The sequence below is a fragment of the Myotis daubentonii genome, chromosome X (genome assembly GCF_963259705.1).
Source record: "Myotis daubentonii chromosome X, mMyoDau2.1, whole genome shotgun sequence".
Taxonomy (NCBI): Eukaryota; Metazoa; Chordata; class Mammalia; order Chiroptera; family Vespertilionidae; genus Myotis; species Myotis daubentonii.
Genome location: NC_081861.1, coordinates 126,654,328 through 126,669,155, shown reverse-complemented (window position 1 = coordinate 126,669,155; position 14,828 = coordinate 126,654,328). Strand labels below are relative to the sequence as shown.

The window sequence follows — 14,828 nt, the reverse complement described above, 5'->3', positions numbered from 1 at the left end:
GACCCTTCATTCCACCGATAGATACTCTATCCACTGAGCCAAACCAACTTCGGCTAGAGTTTATTATTTTTTTGATTTATACCAAGCAGCTGGCAATTTTTTTCTGGAAAGGATCAGATGTAAATATTTTGGGCTGTGTGAGCCATGGCATCTCTGTCTCAACTGCTCAACTCTGCTTTTGTACTTGGGAAAGCAGCTGTAGACATGAGTGGGTGTGTGGCTGGTTGGCCTGCAGGCTGTAGTTTGCCCATATCTACCAACAGTGGAAGTCTTTAGACACTGAAAGAATTCCCATCTACTCAAGAGAAAATTCTTAGTTCCAGTGACAGCTGTTATTTTCATGTTGGGTGATAAACAACACAGCACTGACACATATTCTAATGCTATCAGGGCAAGGCATGCTGTGCAAGACACAATGATGGTAATGGTCCAATTGACCTCTGCCTTGTGTCAATAGATTACTCTCTTTTAAAAACAAACAGAACAGCTCATGAACCCATCAACAGCCTGATGTTCTCCACCCCTGTATTAGAGCATGACCAGGCAACTGGTCAGAACCATTTGGTTCAATTTTTGTAACCAACATAACACTCAGATTTCAAATTCAGGTATGTGAGAAATGGGCATTTTCTTTAGTCAATTTCATCAATGACTGAGCTCCCACCCCACCTTTTAGTGGGAAATTGAACTAGTCTAGTCACTTCCCTATCTCCTGGTTGCCCCATTTCTCAGCCTTCTTCTTGGCTACTGGGAGATCCTCCAATCATCAGTTACCTGTTTCTGAAAATAAACCCACTATCCCAGTTCATGTTGCCCTTCAAGTGTGCGTCTCTGCTGCTGGGGCCCTGGGCCCTCACTCCCTCTCAGATCCTGCCACTTTCTAGGGATATTGATTGGTCCCTCTGCTCAGGAGACATTTTGACTTCTTTGGCTACCTAGAAGAACCTCTTTTTGCTTTGGGAGACGTCTCCCTTACCTCAAACCATCCTCCCTCAATGTACTTAGACTTCCTTTTCCTCTGTGGTGAGATGGTACAGGATTTATCACAGGCTTAAAAGGTAGAAACATACAGAAAACAACAGAAGTTGATGTCCCCAATCCTTGTTACATGTATTTGGGTTTATTTATGTAAGAGGATAACAAGAATGAAGATTTAAGGGATAGTGAAATACTTGAATATATGTGATCATGAGGGTTTGGAAGGCCAGGGTTGTCTCATCAGTATGTGTTACTGAAACATTGACTTAAAGTCATCATCACTCAGTGGCCTGCTTTTGTCTGACTCATAGCAAAATCCGAAAGTATGACAAGGACAGCCTCTCTTAGAAATGACGTTTTTCTCATTTCTTTGTCTGTCCTTTTCTTATATCATAATTTGTCAGATGCTTCTTTTTTTATTACTACTTTGCTTCCTAACCTGAGGTTTATTGCAGTTGGAGAAAAACAATTCATATTTTAGTTCAATGTGTTGGGTTTCCCAAACAGATATTTTATTTTCAACTTGCAATATTCAGACATAAGAATTTTAAAAAAACAAACAAACCTCAAATAACAGTGTCCTAATGTTGGCCTCTTGAGAAAGTTTTTTGCCTCAAGACTTTGTATGTTCCTAATGAGATTTAGTTGACAGACCTTATTTAATCTGTTTTGTGTATTTAAAATGTTCCCTAGAAACCATAACAATGTGATGGTTTAAAAAAGGTCAGGTAACTTCATTTTAATCATTGAGACTTTTACAATAAGTGGATTAAACTTCATTTCATCAGAGGGAAGCTTTGGCTCTCTTAATGTTGTCTACTCAATTTCCTTTCCTATGAGACTGAAGATCAAAAGATTCTTGAAGTGGTCCAAATCTAATTGAAATCCAAAACATCTTAATCATAATATTGTGTTTTGTGGTTCTGGCTTGCTTAAATTTTGGAAGAAATGGTGGTGGATTGGGAATTGCATTATGATGAAGCCAGGCTGGCCTGTGACTTGGTTGTTTTGAGCCAATTAGAGAAAAAGATTGAACACAATAATTTGAGGGTTTTAGTAATACACACAGACAAAGTGAATGTTATGGAAGCATCCCCCCCCCCGCATTGAAACAAGAGCAATATTTTTCTTAAAATTTTCATGACTTTGCTAACTCTTAATTTGGCCTTTGTAGAATTTGTTGCTTATAAAGAAGATTTTCATGGAAAACTATAACCCTATACATAGAAAATATTTAAGCTTATAGTAAAATGAAGAAGAAAATAGAGATAGACTCAAGCAATCTAGCATTGTATAAACTAATGATATAGGAATATGGGATCCGGTTTTTATTAAGATGCTACTAATTTTTTATTTGTCTTTTAGATTTCATATCCTGTTAATTTGACCTAACATTTTTATGTCTGAATCAAATTTAAATGAGAAAATCTGCTGTTGGGATCCACATAATTTAGCCTTTAGGCAGTTGTTGACATTCAAGAAAAAAATGACCATAGATTTAGAGAAAGTTCTTTATAAAATTTCATTTTTAAATTTAATGTCATTAAATTCATTTTTTGTGATGCATGTGTCTATAAGTTTTGACAAATGCAGAGTCATGTAATCACCGTCATAATTAAGAAATAAAATAGTTTCATCACCACCACCCAAAATTACCTCATGTTGCCCCTTTGTAGTCAACCAGTTTCCTCATCCCCAAACCCTGTTCTCTTTCCCTGTAGTTTTATCTTTTTCAGAATGTGATTAAAATTTTCCCATGTTAAGGCAAGTGTGCAGTAAACCTGATTCAGGGCCGACAGTGCCCTGCAACAACATAACCCAGGGCCAAAGGTGGAATTCCGCGGCCCAGTGAGGAATCAGGCTCCCTCCTCTCTGGTTGCAGGGTGTGTTACCCGAGAACCACTGCTGCCAAGTCACTGCAGCTTGGCAGCTCCTGCATTGAGCGTCTGCCCCCTGGTGGTCAGTGCACATCATACCTACTGGCCAGTCGGATGGTTGCTAAGCCTTTTATATATATAGATTAATTATTGTATTTTCCATTTGAACAACTGTAAACCCATTTTTGCCCCATCCTGCATGTGATTTTTAAATATTTTCTCTGTAGCTTGTCTTTTTGTTCTCTTTCACAAAGCAGTATTTTTTAATGTTGATGAAGTCTAATTTATTTTTTCTTTTATGGATTGCAATTTTGCTGTCATGTCTAAGAATTCTTTGTCTAACCTCAGGTCACAAGATTTTCCTTTCTAGAAGTTTATAGTTTTTAGGTCTTGCATTTAAGTCTATGATTAATTTTGGATTAATTTTTGAGCTATGGGTGGAGGTTCTTTTTTTTTTTTTGCATATGGATGTCGAGTTGTTCTAGCATGTTCTTGGAAAAAACTACCTTCTTCCCTTTGATTACCTTTAAAGTGCTGAAAGTTTTAATTCCAATGATTATGCTATACTTTTCCATAATAATTCTAGTTATTTTGTTTCCTATTATTTGTATTTTTATCACCTATCCTAACTGTCCAGGGAGGGTTCTAAATTTGTTAAGATTTCTCAAAATTATAATTTAAATCAATCCAACACAGTATTTTAGGGGTGGGGAAGTGGACAGTCTGTTCCATCCAGATGGGCATTTTGCAAAATACTGCGTGAGAGGAGTTCTGGATCTGGTAACAAGAGACAGTGATTCTATGAGCTCTGTTCAACCATGTTACCTTGGAAAATTCACATCACTTCTCTGGCTTTTGTCTCTACCCATCAAGTAAGGGGACAAATCAGATAATCTCTAAGAACTATTCCCATTCAAATATCTTTGAGGTTATTTACTATTGATAGAACCTTGAAAGGGGTAGAAGCCATGAATTGGGGAAGCAGAGGCAGGTCTCTGCTACTTCATAATATCTATCATTGCTGAAGTGTCTATTTACTGGTAGATCTGAGTGTACTGAGTTGTTTTTGTAATGGTAACACAAGCTCAAAATATGACTGGGATTCAGATCTCATGACTCTTCTTAACATGGTACATAATAATTTACAGTGCAAGCAAAATACTTTGTTTTTATTTCAACAGCTGGACCAAGCAACGCTCTCCCTAGCTGTGAGGGAAGACTACCTTGACAATAGCACAGAAGCCAAATCTGTAAGTTTTATATTTCCACTCTGCACCTTGTCAGGCTGTTGATGGATTCATAAGTTGTTCTAGAATTTCTGACACTACTGGAAATGAGCAGTGTGGCATTTTTTTTTAAAAGAGAGTGGAAGAGAGAGGGAAAAACAGAGAGAAATATCGATGTGAGAGAGACACATCAATTGGTTGCCTCCTGCATGATCCCCGACCAGGGCCTGGGCCGGGGAGGAGCCTGCAACCTAGATATGTGCCCTTTTCCAGAATCGAACCCAGAATCCTTTGGTCCACAGGCTGATGCTCTATCCACTGAGCCAAACTGTCTAGGACAGCAGTGTGGCTATTTGATGACCGTATTTCCAATTAAGGAACTAAAGGCTTTTTATTCAGACATAAATGGCACTTCTAGAAGTCTGGGTATCAAGGCTGTACAAGTCCTCATGCTCAGTGCTCTCATGTTGGAGCTGGGGAGACAGCACACCCAAATGAAGTAACTAAGAAATTAGCTTGCAGTCATTCCTCAGAAGTACAGAGAGCTCACTACACATTTCAGAAGTAACATGTGGGGAGGGATACCCTCTCAAATAATGATTCTTAAATTGTACTGCTTAAGAATCACCTGGGATTCTATTAAATGTATGATTCTTGGGCCACAGCCCTGGAGAATCTGATTTAGTAGACTTGAAGTAGAGCCTAGCAATCTGTTTTCTTATCAGGTTGCCCCAGATTAATAAGAACCAGATGGGATCAACCAGGTTATATTTTTTGGGTTGACTGGGAAACCTACATTTTTTTTATTTTTTATATTGGACTAGAGGCCTGATGCACAAAATTCGTGCAAGAGTAGGCCTTCCTTCCCCTGGCTGCCAGCACCGGCTTCCCTCTGGCACCCGGGACCCAGGCTTCCCTCACAGCCCCAGTTTCGTCCAGAAGGTCGTCTGGAATCCAGTCTAATTAGCATATTATGCTTTTATCATTATAGATTAGAACTGGTTCATTCATAATACTTTCAATTCATTTTGGAAACTTTGTTGAATTTCCAAAAGAGCCTCAGACCCAGGGTCTCCTCAATCAGGGAGCTCTCTGGTTTCTGGCCCAGCCTGAGAACACAGGAATTTAGACTGGGAAGTGCTAGCTCACAGAGTAAGTCCCTGCTCCTTTGCTGATACAAGACCCTATATCTAGAAGGCTCTGGAGGGCAGGAAGGTAGCCAAGATCCTAAGCAATCTTTTGGCTGAGGGCAGTCATCAAAGAAGGTTGGCAAGTTTTCATTCTTGAAAGTGGATGGAATGAACTTCAAAAAATACTTTTAATCCTCACCTGAAGATACGTTTTTTATTTATTTTTTATTGCTTTTAGGGGGGGGGGGGGAGAGAAAGAGACAGACATCAATGTGAGAGAGAAACATTGATAAATTGCCTTCCGTATGCACCTCAATAAGGGATTGAACCTGCAACCTAGTTATATGACCTGGCCAGGAATTGAACCCCTAACCTTTCAGTGTATGGGACAATGCTCCAATCATCTGAGCCACCCAGCCAGGGTGAAAGTGGATGTAATGAACTTTTCAGTCTGGGAGCACCTCTGCTTCTGCTGGGGTCACCACCCTATCAGCAACTAGACTTGAAATCATTTCCCCCATAACCAATCAGTCAAGTCCTGTGGATTCTACCTTCAAAATCTCTCTTCTACAGGATCCCTCCTTTCTATTCTTACTACTCTAGTTCAGGCCCTTGGTAACTCTTGGCTTTATTACAGCAGATAGCATTTTGATTGTTACCTTCTTCCCTCCATTCCATTCATTACTTTCATTGCCTCTGTAGTACCACTTGATCAATTCTCTTCTTAGTGCAGCTCACATCATACTTTTGCTCACAAGGCAGGATATAAATTCCTCATTGGGAGTTCAAGGCCTCTTCATGACCTGGTCCCAAACCAGCTTTAATGTGCCATCTATTTATTTTCCCCCACTCAGCAAAGGCAGCTCATACATCTCACAGGAGGTCTCCTCACTGCTCCTGAACCTGTCTCCTTCAAACATCATGTCTCCGATTTCTCCAGGCTGGAATTCTTTTCCAGCTCTTTAATCTTCAAGCACTTAGCAGCTTTATTAAAGAACTTACGTTGGTCTCTCTAATATTAAAGTTTATAATTACATGTTTATCTCTCTTACACACTGAGAAACAGATCACACACTGGGAAATCAGACTTAAGTATTATTTAATTTTTCATCTGTACCCCCCTCATATGCACAGAATGCCTAGCGAGACATCTGCACATGTGTTGATTAATTAAATATTTTTTAATCAAACTGGGAATTGCAAAAGATTGTTTCTAATTGAGCCGATTTGCAAAGCTTGCTTACTGATTCAACAAATACTTATTAAGGGCCTGCTATATGCCAAGCACTGTATAGGTTCCAACATCATAAACACAGTAATAATAGCTTACAGATTCAAGGTGTATGTGAGGAAATCTTATTCCTAAAGCATAACTGTGAGATTATTTAATACCTAGTATATTGAGTTCTTACAAGTATATCTGAAAGGAGAAATATGACCCCCAATGAGATTCTGCAGTTCCCACAAAATAAGGTTCTCCCCTCCAGGAATATGTGTCATGAAAATGGGTTTATGGACATGCAGGGAAGACATTCTATATTTGCTCTTTGCTCAGTTTCACTTCATCATTTCTCTCATCTCTCCCTTCTTTTTTTCCTGAGGGGGTGAGGAGAACTTTGTAAAAACTGCAAAACTAGAAAGACCTAGGGCTGCAGTTGATGGTCTTTTATTTTTTTTTTTTTTAGTGTGAAGGTGGGAAAATGGAGCTGGAAGAGAATAAATCACTGTTCCCACTAGTCTTCATGGATCATGCCTTCTGCTTTTAGCAACAGCTCTTTCCCATTATTTTATTAAGCCTCTCTTGCCTGGAAAGAGGAGTCTGACCTTTAACTTTCTATTCTGGGCTCATTGGGAGATGTTTCACATATCCATAATATTGTCGGTTGCTACAAAACTAGTTCTCTTGATTCTCGGTGGCTGGACATTTCTGCCTTTCATGGGAACAGTATCCAAGGAGCTGTCACTCTTCTTTCTCCCAAAGTGGTAGGTGGGTGTTTGGTATCACATAATGACTGTACTGTACGTTGAGTACAAGTGAAAATGAAGGGAATTTATTTCCACCTGCTGCTTCTGCTCCCCAATGTCTCTGAAACATACTTTCTAATAGACTGTTGTCATGGTCACTTGCTTCTTTATCTTTTACAGTATCGGGAGGCCCTTTACAAGTTCATGGTGGATACTGCCGTACTTCTGGGTGCTAATAGCTCCCGAGCAGAGCATGACATGAAGTCAGTGCTTAGACTGGAAATTAAGATAGCTGAGGTAAGACTTAATCTAAAATTTACTTTTTTATTTTCTTTATTTTAAAGGCAGTATATCCTGAATGAAAAAATATATAAAATAGCATAACATTGTCCTTTGGGTCCAAGGTATAACTAATAGCACCTCCTCTGGAAAGTCTCAACTATGGCCAAAGACTCTCTGACTATATTTTCCAAGAGAAACTCCTGTATGGCTCCAATAGAAGAATAGTTATTTAATGGATCCTTATTGATTTGGTTTGAGTGGAAGGTAATTTTTAAAATATATATATTTTTATTGATTTCAGAGAGGAAGGGAGAGGGAGAGAGAGACAGAAACATCAATGATGAGAGAGAATCATTGATTGGCTGCCTCCTGCACGCCCCCTACTGGGGATCGAGCCTGCAACCTGGGCATGTGACCTTGACTGGAATCGAACCCGGGATCCTTCAGTCCTCAGGTCAGCGCTCTGAGCCACACCAGCTAGGGCTGGAAGATAATTTTTTACCTAACCTACTCTTTTCCCATTGCCACTCAGGGTCAGTCTGACCTAAGATAGGGACTTAGAGAAGTCTGTCCCACCATATTGGGTACACAAATTTGATGTAGAAGTGTATAGGGTGAGCATTTTTAGCTGCCTTTCTGGTACTACTTTGTATCCAGCCCTGTTTTTTCATTCTTTTCTTGCCCTGCTTTAATGAATCTCATTGTGTTACTATGTTCTGTGTAGGTCACCTTAAATTCTTCCAGGCTAATGCTGGGAACAAAAAGATATAAGAACCAACTTAAGGGAGAGTGAGAAATCCTAAATGGTTAGCTTTCTTTATAGAATAACTTCTTTTTCCTAGAAGAACCAAAGTGTAAAACCCCTATACATTCCCAAACCAGAGAGAACAAGTATCGTGAGATCTGTTTGTTGGGATACGTTGCTGTGGGGGGAAAAAAAAACTTTTGTCAAGAAACACTTGTATATGGGCTGTTAGTCTTTTATAACAAGTTGCTAAAAATCCTGAAGTTCATGTGACTCCAAGTGTTGCTTGGCTTGTGTTTGGTGAAGTGCAGTGGGATTTTGAGGTATGGAGTTGGGGTGATGGAGAAGGTGGAGGAGGAATTAGTCTTTCTCTCAGCAGCAGTGATGTATGTGTGGACCTCTCTCTAAACTTCTACTTGCAGCACAAAAAGTCCATTCCTGCGTGTCACCTTTGAAGACTGTGTGATGAAGGTCACTGCAGATGTTCTGGAGTCAAAGACTGTGCCTCTAAGCCAGGCCTAAAGGCTGTCTGGGTTCCCTTCCTCGGCAAATAGGAGACCCAGAGCTCTAATTTGGACTGAAGCTCTGATACATCAGGGAAGGCCTTGTTCTGAGCCAGGGATTTAGACCAAAAAGGGAACTAAAAACAGCTGGGCTGAGGCAAGACTGGGAATTGTCAAGAGGCTAAATGAAGTGACAAATCCATGGGATGGGGAGAAAGCTAGCAGAGCGCTCAAAACAGCTTTGAGGCCAAAGGGCTCCAACCTGGGGCTGCAAGCCTGAGTAGAGGGAGGAGTGGACAGTCTGAGGCAATAATTCAAACAAAACCTGGAAGATGTTTGTGAGACACATGAAGTCTCTCCTGTGGAGGGTGACAGGGGGAAGCGAAGGGCACTGAATCATTTAGAAAAGAGGGGGCAGATGTCTACCACTCAGCCCTCTGTGTCTTTGCCTTGAAAAATCCATGGCACATGATTTTTGGCATGCTAGTAGTGCGCACTTCCGTCTCTTACACCCCAGGTCACCGAGGACATTCAAAATTAGTGGGAAATAGAGTTCTAGGGAAACTTCTGAAGCTTCCCTCGGGTGGCAGGACAGCTTAGTCCAGCACAAATAAGTCATTTTAAAGACAGCCATGGAAGTGTGCATTTGACCAATCCCAGATAGAGGTGTGTGCACCAGGGCAGGTCTTAGTGATGGAGTGGCCCCTGTGATTGGAGGCAAATGGAGTTTAATGGCAAGATTTGACAGAGGAAATGAATCTAGGCAAAGTCTGAAATCATAGTTCCAACCCTGGGTGTGGTGGTTGTGAATGGGGGTGTAAGAGTAGGAGAGTCCTGTGGAGGTGGTAAGTGGCAAGTTTAATGCAAGGGAACCAGATGATGTGACTCAGGGGTGGGTATGGGGAGCGACTGCCTGTTCATGGATGTGATTAGGATGGCCCATGAGGAAGGTGATCATTGCGGCTCTTCTTTGATTAGATTCAACATGGCAAAGGCTAGAAGCTTCAGTTTTTTTTTGGTGGTGGCAAAATGGCAAGGGCATGCATATTGGGAATGGAAAGAGTGTGAAGGGTCAGGGCTGGAGATGCTGACTTGGAAATGTGTATCAGGATGGTGAGACCAGCAGTGGGGCCAGGGGAATCTCAAAGCCAGGGAAACCAGAGGGACGAAGGGAAGTGAGGGAATGAGCTGTTGACAGAATGAGTACAGGAGGCAGTGGTGTCCAGATTGTCGAGTGTTCTTCAGTGAAAATGTGGCCCTAGGGATGAGGGATGGTCTGTGGCTCCTGACACACTGAGCTCATTATCTGGACACCACAGGTGAAGGTAAGGTGTTTGTCTCAATTGACTTTGATGTCAAAACTGGGCCAATAATAGATTTTGTCCATCCACATTGTAGGTGAGGAAGGGATTCTGGGTAGTTATATTTGTACTAAGGACAATGTTTCCCAGTGAACAGGACAGGACGTTTCTTTTTATTTCTAAATCTTGCCTGAAGTGATGTCTTTTGTTTTTCTCTCCCAAGTTCAGCACCACACCAAAATCTTGAAAAACCGTATGATACTCTGCAGATGTTTGCGCACATGTAGAAGGTGTCATGCAGTAAGAAACTGTTCCTTTGAAAAAATAACCAAAGTCTCCTTTCAACAGATAATGATTCCACATGAAAACCGAACCAGCGAGGCCATGTACAACAAAATGAACATTTCCCAACTGAGTGCTATGATTCCCCAGGTTGGTGAAAACAATCCAGGGGATTTTATTTTAACTGGTTAGTTTACCAGTGATTGCATTTCATCTGTGTGTAAATTTTTGCCTTGTCAAACCTACCACCAGTCTTTTTGGTTATCATCATCTTTGTCCATTATCACATACACTATCCCTTTTCTGTGCATCAAGATGCTTTCTGCTCTTGGGACAGAAAACCTTTCCAAGGTGGCTTAAAAACTGACAGCTCATTTTGCTACATGACAGAAGTTCAGACATAGGTGGCTACTGGTGTTGGTTTAGCTGCTTAACAATGTTGTCAAAGGCCCAGATTCTTTCTTTCCACTCCATTCTCTTTAGTGTATTGGCTTTTTGACTTCATGTTGGATGATTCAGGCATGCAAGGTGGCTACCACAGGTCCATATATCACATCTGCCATCAGGGCAGGAAGAAGGGGGAAGGGACAGTGATGGCCATATCTAATTCTTTTACCAGGAAAAACCAAAACCTTTCTAGACTATTCCCAGGTGGCTTCCTTTTATTTATTATTGAGTAGAATTGGGGCATGTATGTGGCCATCCCTACCTACAGGAATGGCTGGGCCTGTGAGTAGCTGGTTTTTCATTTCAATAGTGGAGGCAAGCAAGGGAGGGACCAATTCAAACAGCAAGATAGTGATGCTCTGAAGAGGGGATGTCACATTTTGTTGCTGCTTGTTTCCCCTATGCAAGAAAGGTTGTGTCAGAAGGAAGACCGGTAATGTCCTGGGGCATTTGTGTGTTTGTGGATGTGACAGTGAGTAAGGGAGTGTACAGGGGGGAAAGGAAAGAGAGAAGGAGGAGAGAAAGGGAGCATAGAATGGAGAGGGGAGTACAGGAGGGGGAGAGAGGAAATGAAGGAGAGGAGAGTGGAGGAGGGAGGGGCAGAGAGTACTGGAGGGACCAGCAGAGTGAGTGTGGGTATTACCAGGTGAGTGTATGTGTTGTCCATAAGCGGATGGTATAGAACACATGTTCCATTTATGATGCAAGTTGTAGGTATGGGTGGCAGTGACTGGGCATTTATTTTCTAAATTTGAGCAGTTGCATTTTTAATTATTTGGTTTGAAATCACAAGCAATGGATTCTGTTAAACCGACGATATTTGCCTTGCTTGCTGCCTAGCAAGAGGTACTTCACTCTGTTTTTTTTCTCTTACTCCTCAGTTTGACTGGCTGGGTTATATCAAGAAGGTCATCGATACCAGACTCTACCCTGACCTGAAGGACATCGGCCCTTCAGAGAACGTGGTGGTTCGTGTCCCGCAGTACTTTAAGGATCTGTTTAGGATATTAGGCTCTGAGAGGAAGAAGTAAGAGTTTCCTTGTGTATTTTGCTGTGACTTTTGTTTTTCCTTGTAAATATTAAGGCCTTACCTCTCACATCCTTTGAAAACTGTTTTTAATGAAAGTTGCATTAAAAGAGTCTTGGGGGAAATCACGGTGCCCTTTGTGACAAATTGGCCAAAACCATCGTCTGCTGTGATTTACTTGCTGCAATGACTGCACATACACAATGTTTTTGCTTCTTATTTCCAGTATTTCTCCATAGTTTCTCTCTGAAAACCTAAATTATTTGTTAGTTTTGTGAACTAGTCATATAATAATGTTTTCTGAGACTTCCATATGAACATCTTCTCTCCCCCCAGTTAATTCTTAGTCTATTGCTGCTTTCGCCCCCTTGTTTCTTTTTAGCCAATAAGTCACTTTGTGGCAATAAACCAAGGTACCTATATTGCAAAGACGTAAGATCACTCTGAGAGCTGTAGAAAAATTGCACTGATGAAAGAATTTCAGGAACTGCCAGGTTTTTCTTTTTAGAAAGAATATTTTAGGCTCTACCTGGTTTGGCTCAGTGGATAGAGCATCGGTCTGCGGACTAAGGGGTCCCAGGTTCGATACCAGTCAAGGGCATGTACCTTGGTTGCAGGCACATCCCCAGTTAGGGGGTGTGCAGGAGGCAGCTGATCGATGTTTCTCTCTCATCGATGTTTCTAACTCTCTATCCTTCTCCCTTCCTCTCTGTAAAAAATCAATAAAATATATTAAAAAAAGAATATATTAGGATTTGTTGGGGTGCTACTTTAGCACTACAAAATAAGGAAACCCAAAAAATGCCCGGGAAAGGTAATTTTATATCTTTATGAAGCCATTCAGGTTTCACTACAGAAAATGAAGCACAGAAAGGTCAACTAGTTTACAAAGACAAAGGCAAATTGCCAGGTCAGGATAAAAAAATCATATTTTCTTATTTGGACTTATACAAGGCATGTTGCAAAGGGTTATTATTTTTTTAAAAAGCACCTGTCAAAGTCCTAGTAATAAAATTCAGCATCCATCCTCACCTACGGAAGGACACGTTTGAAGAGCTGTATTCTTTTTAAGATGATATATTCTTTTTTTAATATATATTTTATTGATTTATTACAGAGAGGAAGGGAGAGAGATAGAGAGCTAGAAACATCAATGAGAGAGAAACATCGATCAGCTGCCTCCTGCACATCTCCTACTGGGGATGTGCCCGCAACCCAGGTACATGCCCTCGACCGGAATCGAACCCGGGACCTTTCAGTCTGCAGGCCGACGCTCTATCCACTGAGCCAAACCAGTTTCGGCAACATGATATATTCTTATGGAAAAAACAGTATGTTTTCCTTGAGGAAAGCATGCAGGACAGTAAACATACATAGAAGGGGGAGAAGAAACAATAAATTCACTTAAGATTCTACCAGAAATAAGCAGTGATTCTTTGAAAATTCTCTAAGCAAAAATTGAATCTAGAGGTAAATAGTGTTTGGGTGGAGTAGAGCCTTGCTCTTCAAACTGTGCTCCATGGACCAGTAATGCCAGCAGCCTGTGGTAAAAATATAGATTCCAAGGCCCCTCCTCCATAGAAGCCTATAAAGTAGATCTGGAGCGAGGCCCAGGAATCTGTATTTTAACAAGCAACTCAAGAAAGTCTTATGCTTACTTTTTTTGGAGAGGGGGGAATTCACTACATTAGAATAACTTATTCATATGTGCTTCCTAGCTCTGAAATACTATAAAATATGATCCAAATGATTTTCTACGCCTATGCCATTGAGTTATTGGGCACATTTTAAATTTTGGTGGTAATTTGCGTTGAAAGGTGAAGTTTTCACCATGCTATATATGTATTCTTCAGACCTAGTGAGTTGGTTTTAAATTAGTAGGTGCTTTAGGAAATTAATTTTATTTCCATAAAAGCCTAACTTATAACAACATGATAGATTGGGCCTTGGCTTACTATATTAGAAAAATCATCTCTATGGTGATGATTATACTTTAGAACTGCAGGACTTGTTATAACAAAAGGGACCAAGAAGATCATGAGTAGAGGGAGATTTTAATCTGCTTCTTGTCAAAGTGATAACTTGATGTAAATGTAGTGAACAGCAGTGGAAGAATATATAGATAGAAAAGTTACCTACAGATAGTATATCCATGATATAAAATAACCTTTAGACATTATGAAACTTCAGTTTTAAAGACAAAAAACATCTCTTTCACATAATTTATGCCTCAAAAACCAATTCATCAAAAACAACTTGTATCCTATATATTCTTATGAGATTTCAAGACACTTTACATATTGAAAAGATTAATACTTTATTTGCACATCACAGTGCATTTTTATACTGCTAATCATATTTGATCCTCACTTGTGTTGTATTCCAGTCCAGGAAATATCCCCGTGGGTTCTCATAGTTACATATTAGTCAGGACATGCCAATTGCTGCAATAAGTTTCTCTAAACTCTCATTGGCTTGCACAATAAAAATTATACTCTTGGCTCATGGAACGGTCCAACGTGGGTGTCCCTATAAGATGGCTTTCTTCCAAGTAGGGACTTTAATCCAGGCTCCTTCTTCTCGTGACTTTCCTTCTCTGGATGTTTGGAATCTTCTCCATTCAGCTGATAGGTGGGGAAAGAGAGAGGGTAGAAGATCGCGAGGAAGTTTTTGTGCTCAGGCCTGAAAGTGGTGCATATCCCTTCTACCCCTATTTCATTGGTCAGAACACAGTCATATAACCCATTTAACCGCAGAAGAATCTGGGAAGTATAGTTAAGCTGTGTGCCCAGGAGCAAAATATCACATAAATGATGTAATTTTCTTGAGTTGACATTTTCTTGTTTGTTCCACTCTGCCCCCAAATGACGTAGTGAGCACCTGATGGTGGGCACTCTTGTATAATAAGTCTTCACTTAATGTCATCCATAGGTTCTATGACTTTAAGTGAAATGATATATAATGAAACCAGTTTTACCATAGGCTGATTTAAAAAAATATTTTTATTGATGTCAGAGAGGAAGGGAGAGGGAGAGAGAGATAGAAACATCAATGATGAGAGAGAG

The 14,828-nt window shown here is 40.4% G+C and overlaps 1 protein-coding gene across 1 annotated transcript in view; it reads left to right on the top strand.

Moving 5' to 3' along the window:
- The window catches only part of PHEX (phosphate regulating endopeptidase X-linked), a 195,036-nt gene that overhangs the window by 40,045 nt on the left and 140,163 nt on the right, over positions 1 to 14,828 (top strand). The window contains exons 6-9 of the mRNA XM_059679129.1: positions 4,037 to 4,105; positions 7,357 to 7,473; positions 10,356 to 10,439; positions 11,618 to 11,763. Of these exons, the coding sequence (XP_059535112.1) occupies positions 4,037 to 4,105; positions 7,357 to 7,473; positions 10,356 to 10,439; positions 11,618 to 11,763 (416 nt within the window). The remainder of the gene's footprint in view (positions 1 to 4,036; positions 4,106 to 7,356; positions 7,474 to 10,355; positions 10,440 to 11,617; positions 11,764 to 14,828) is intronic.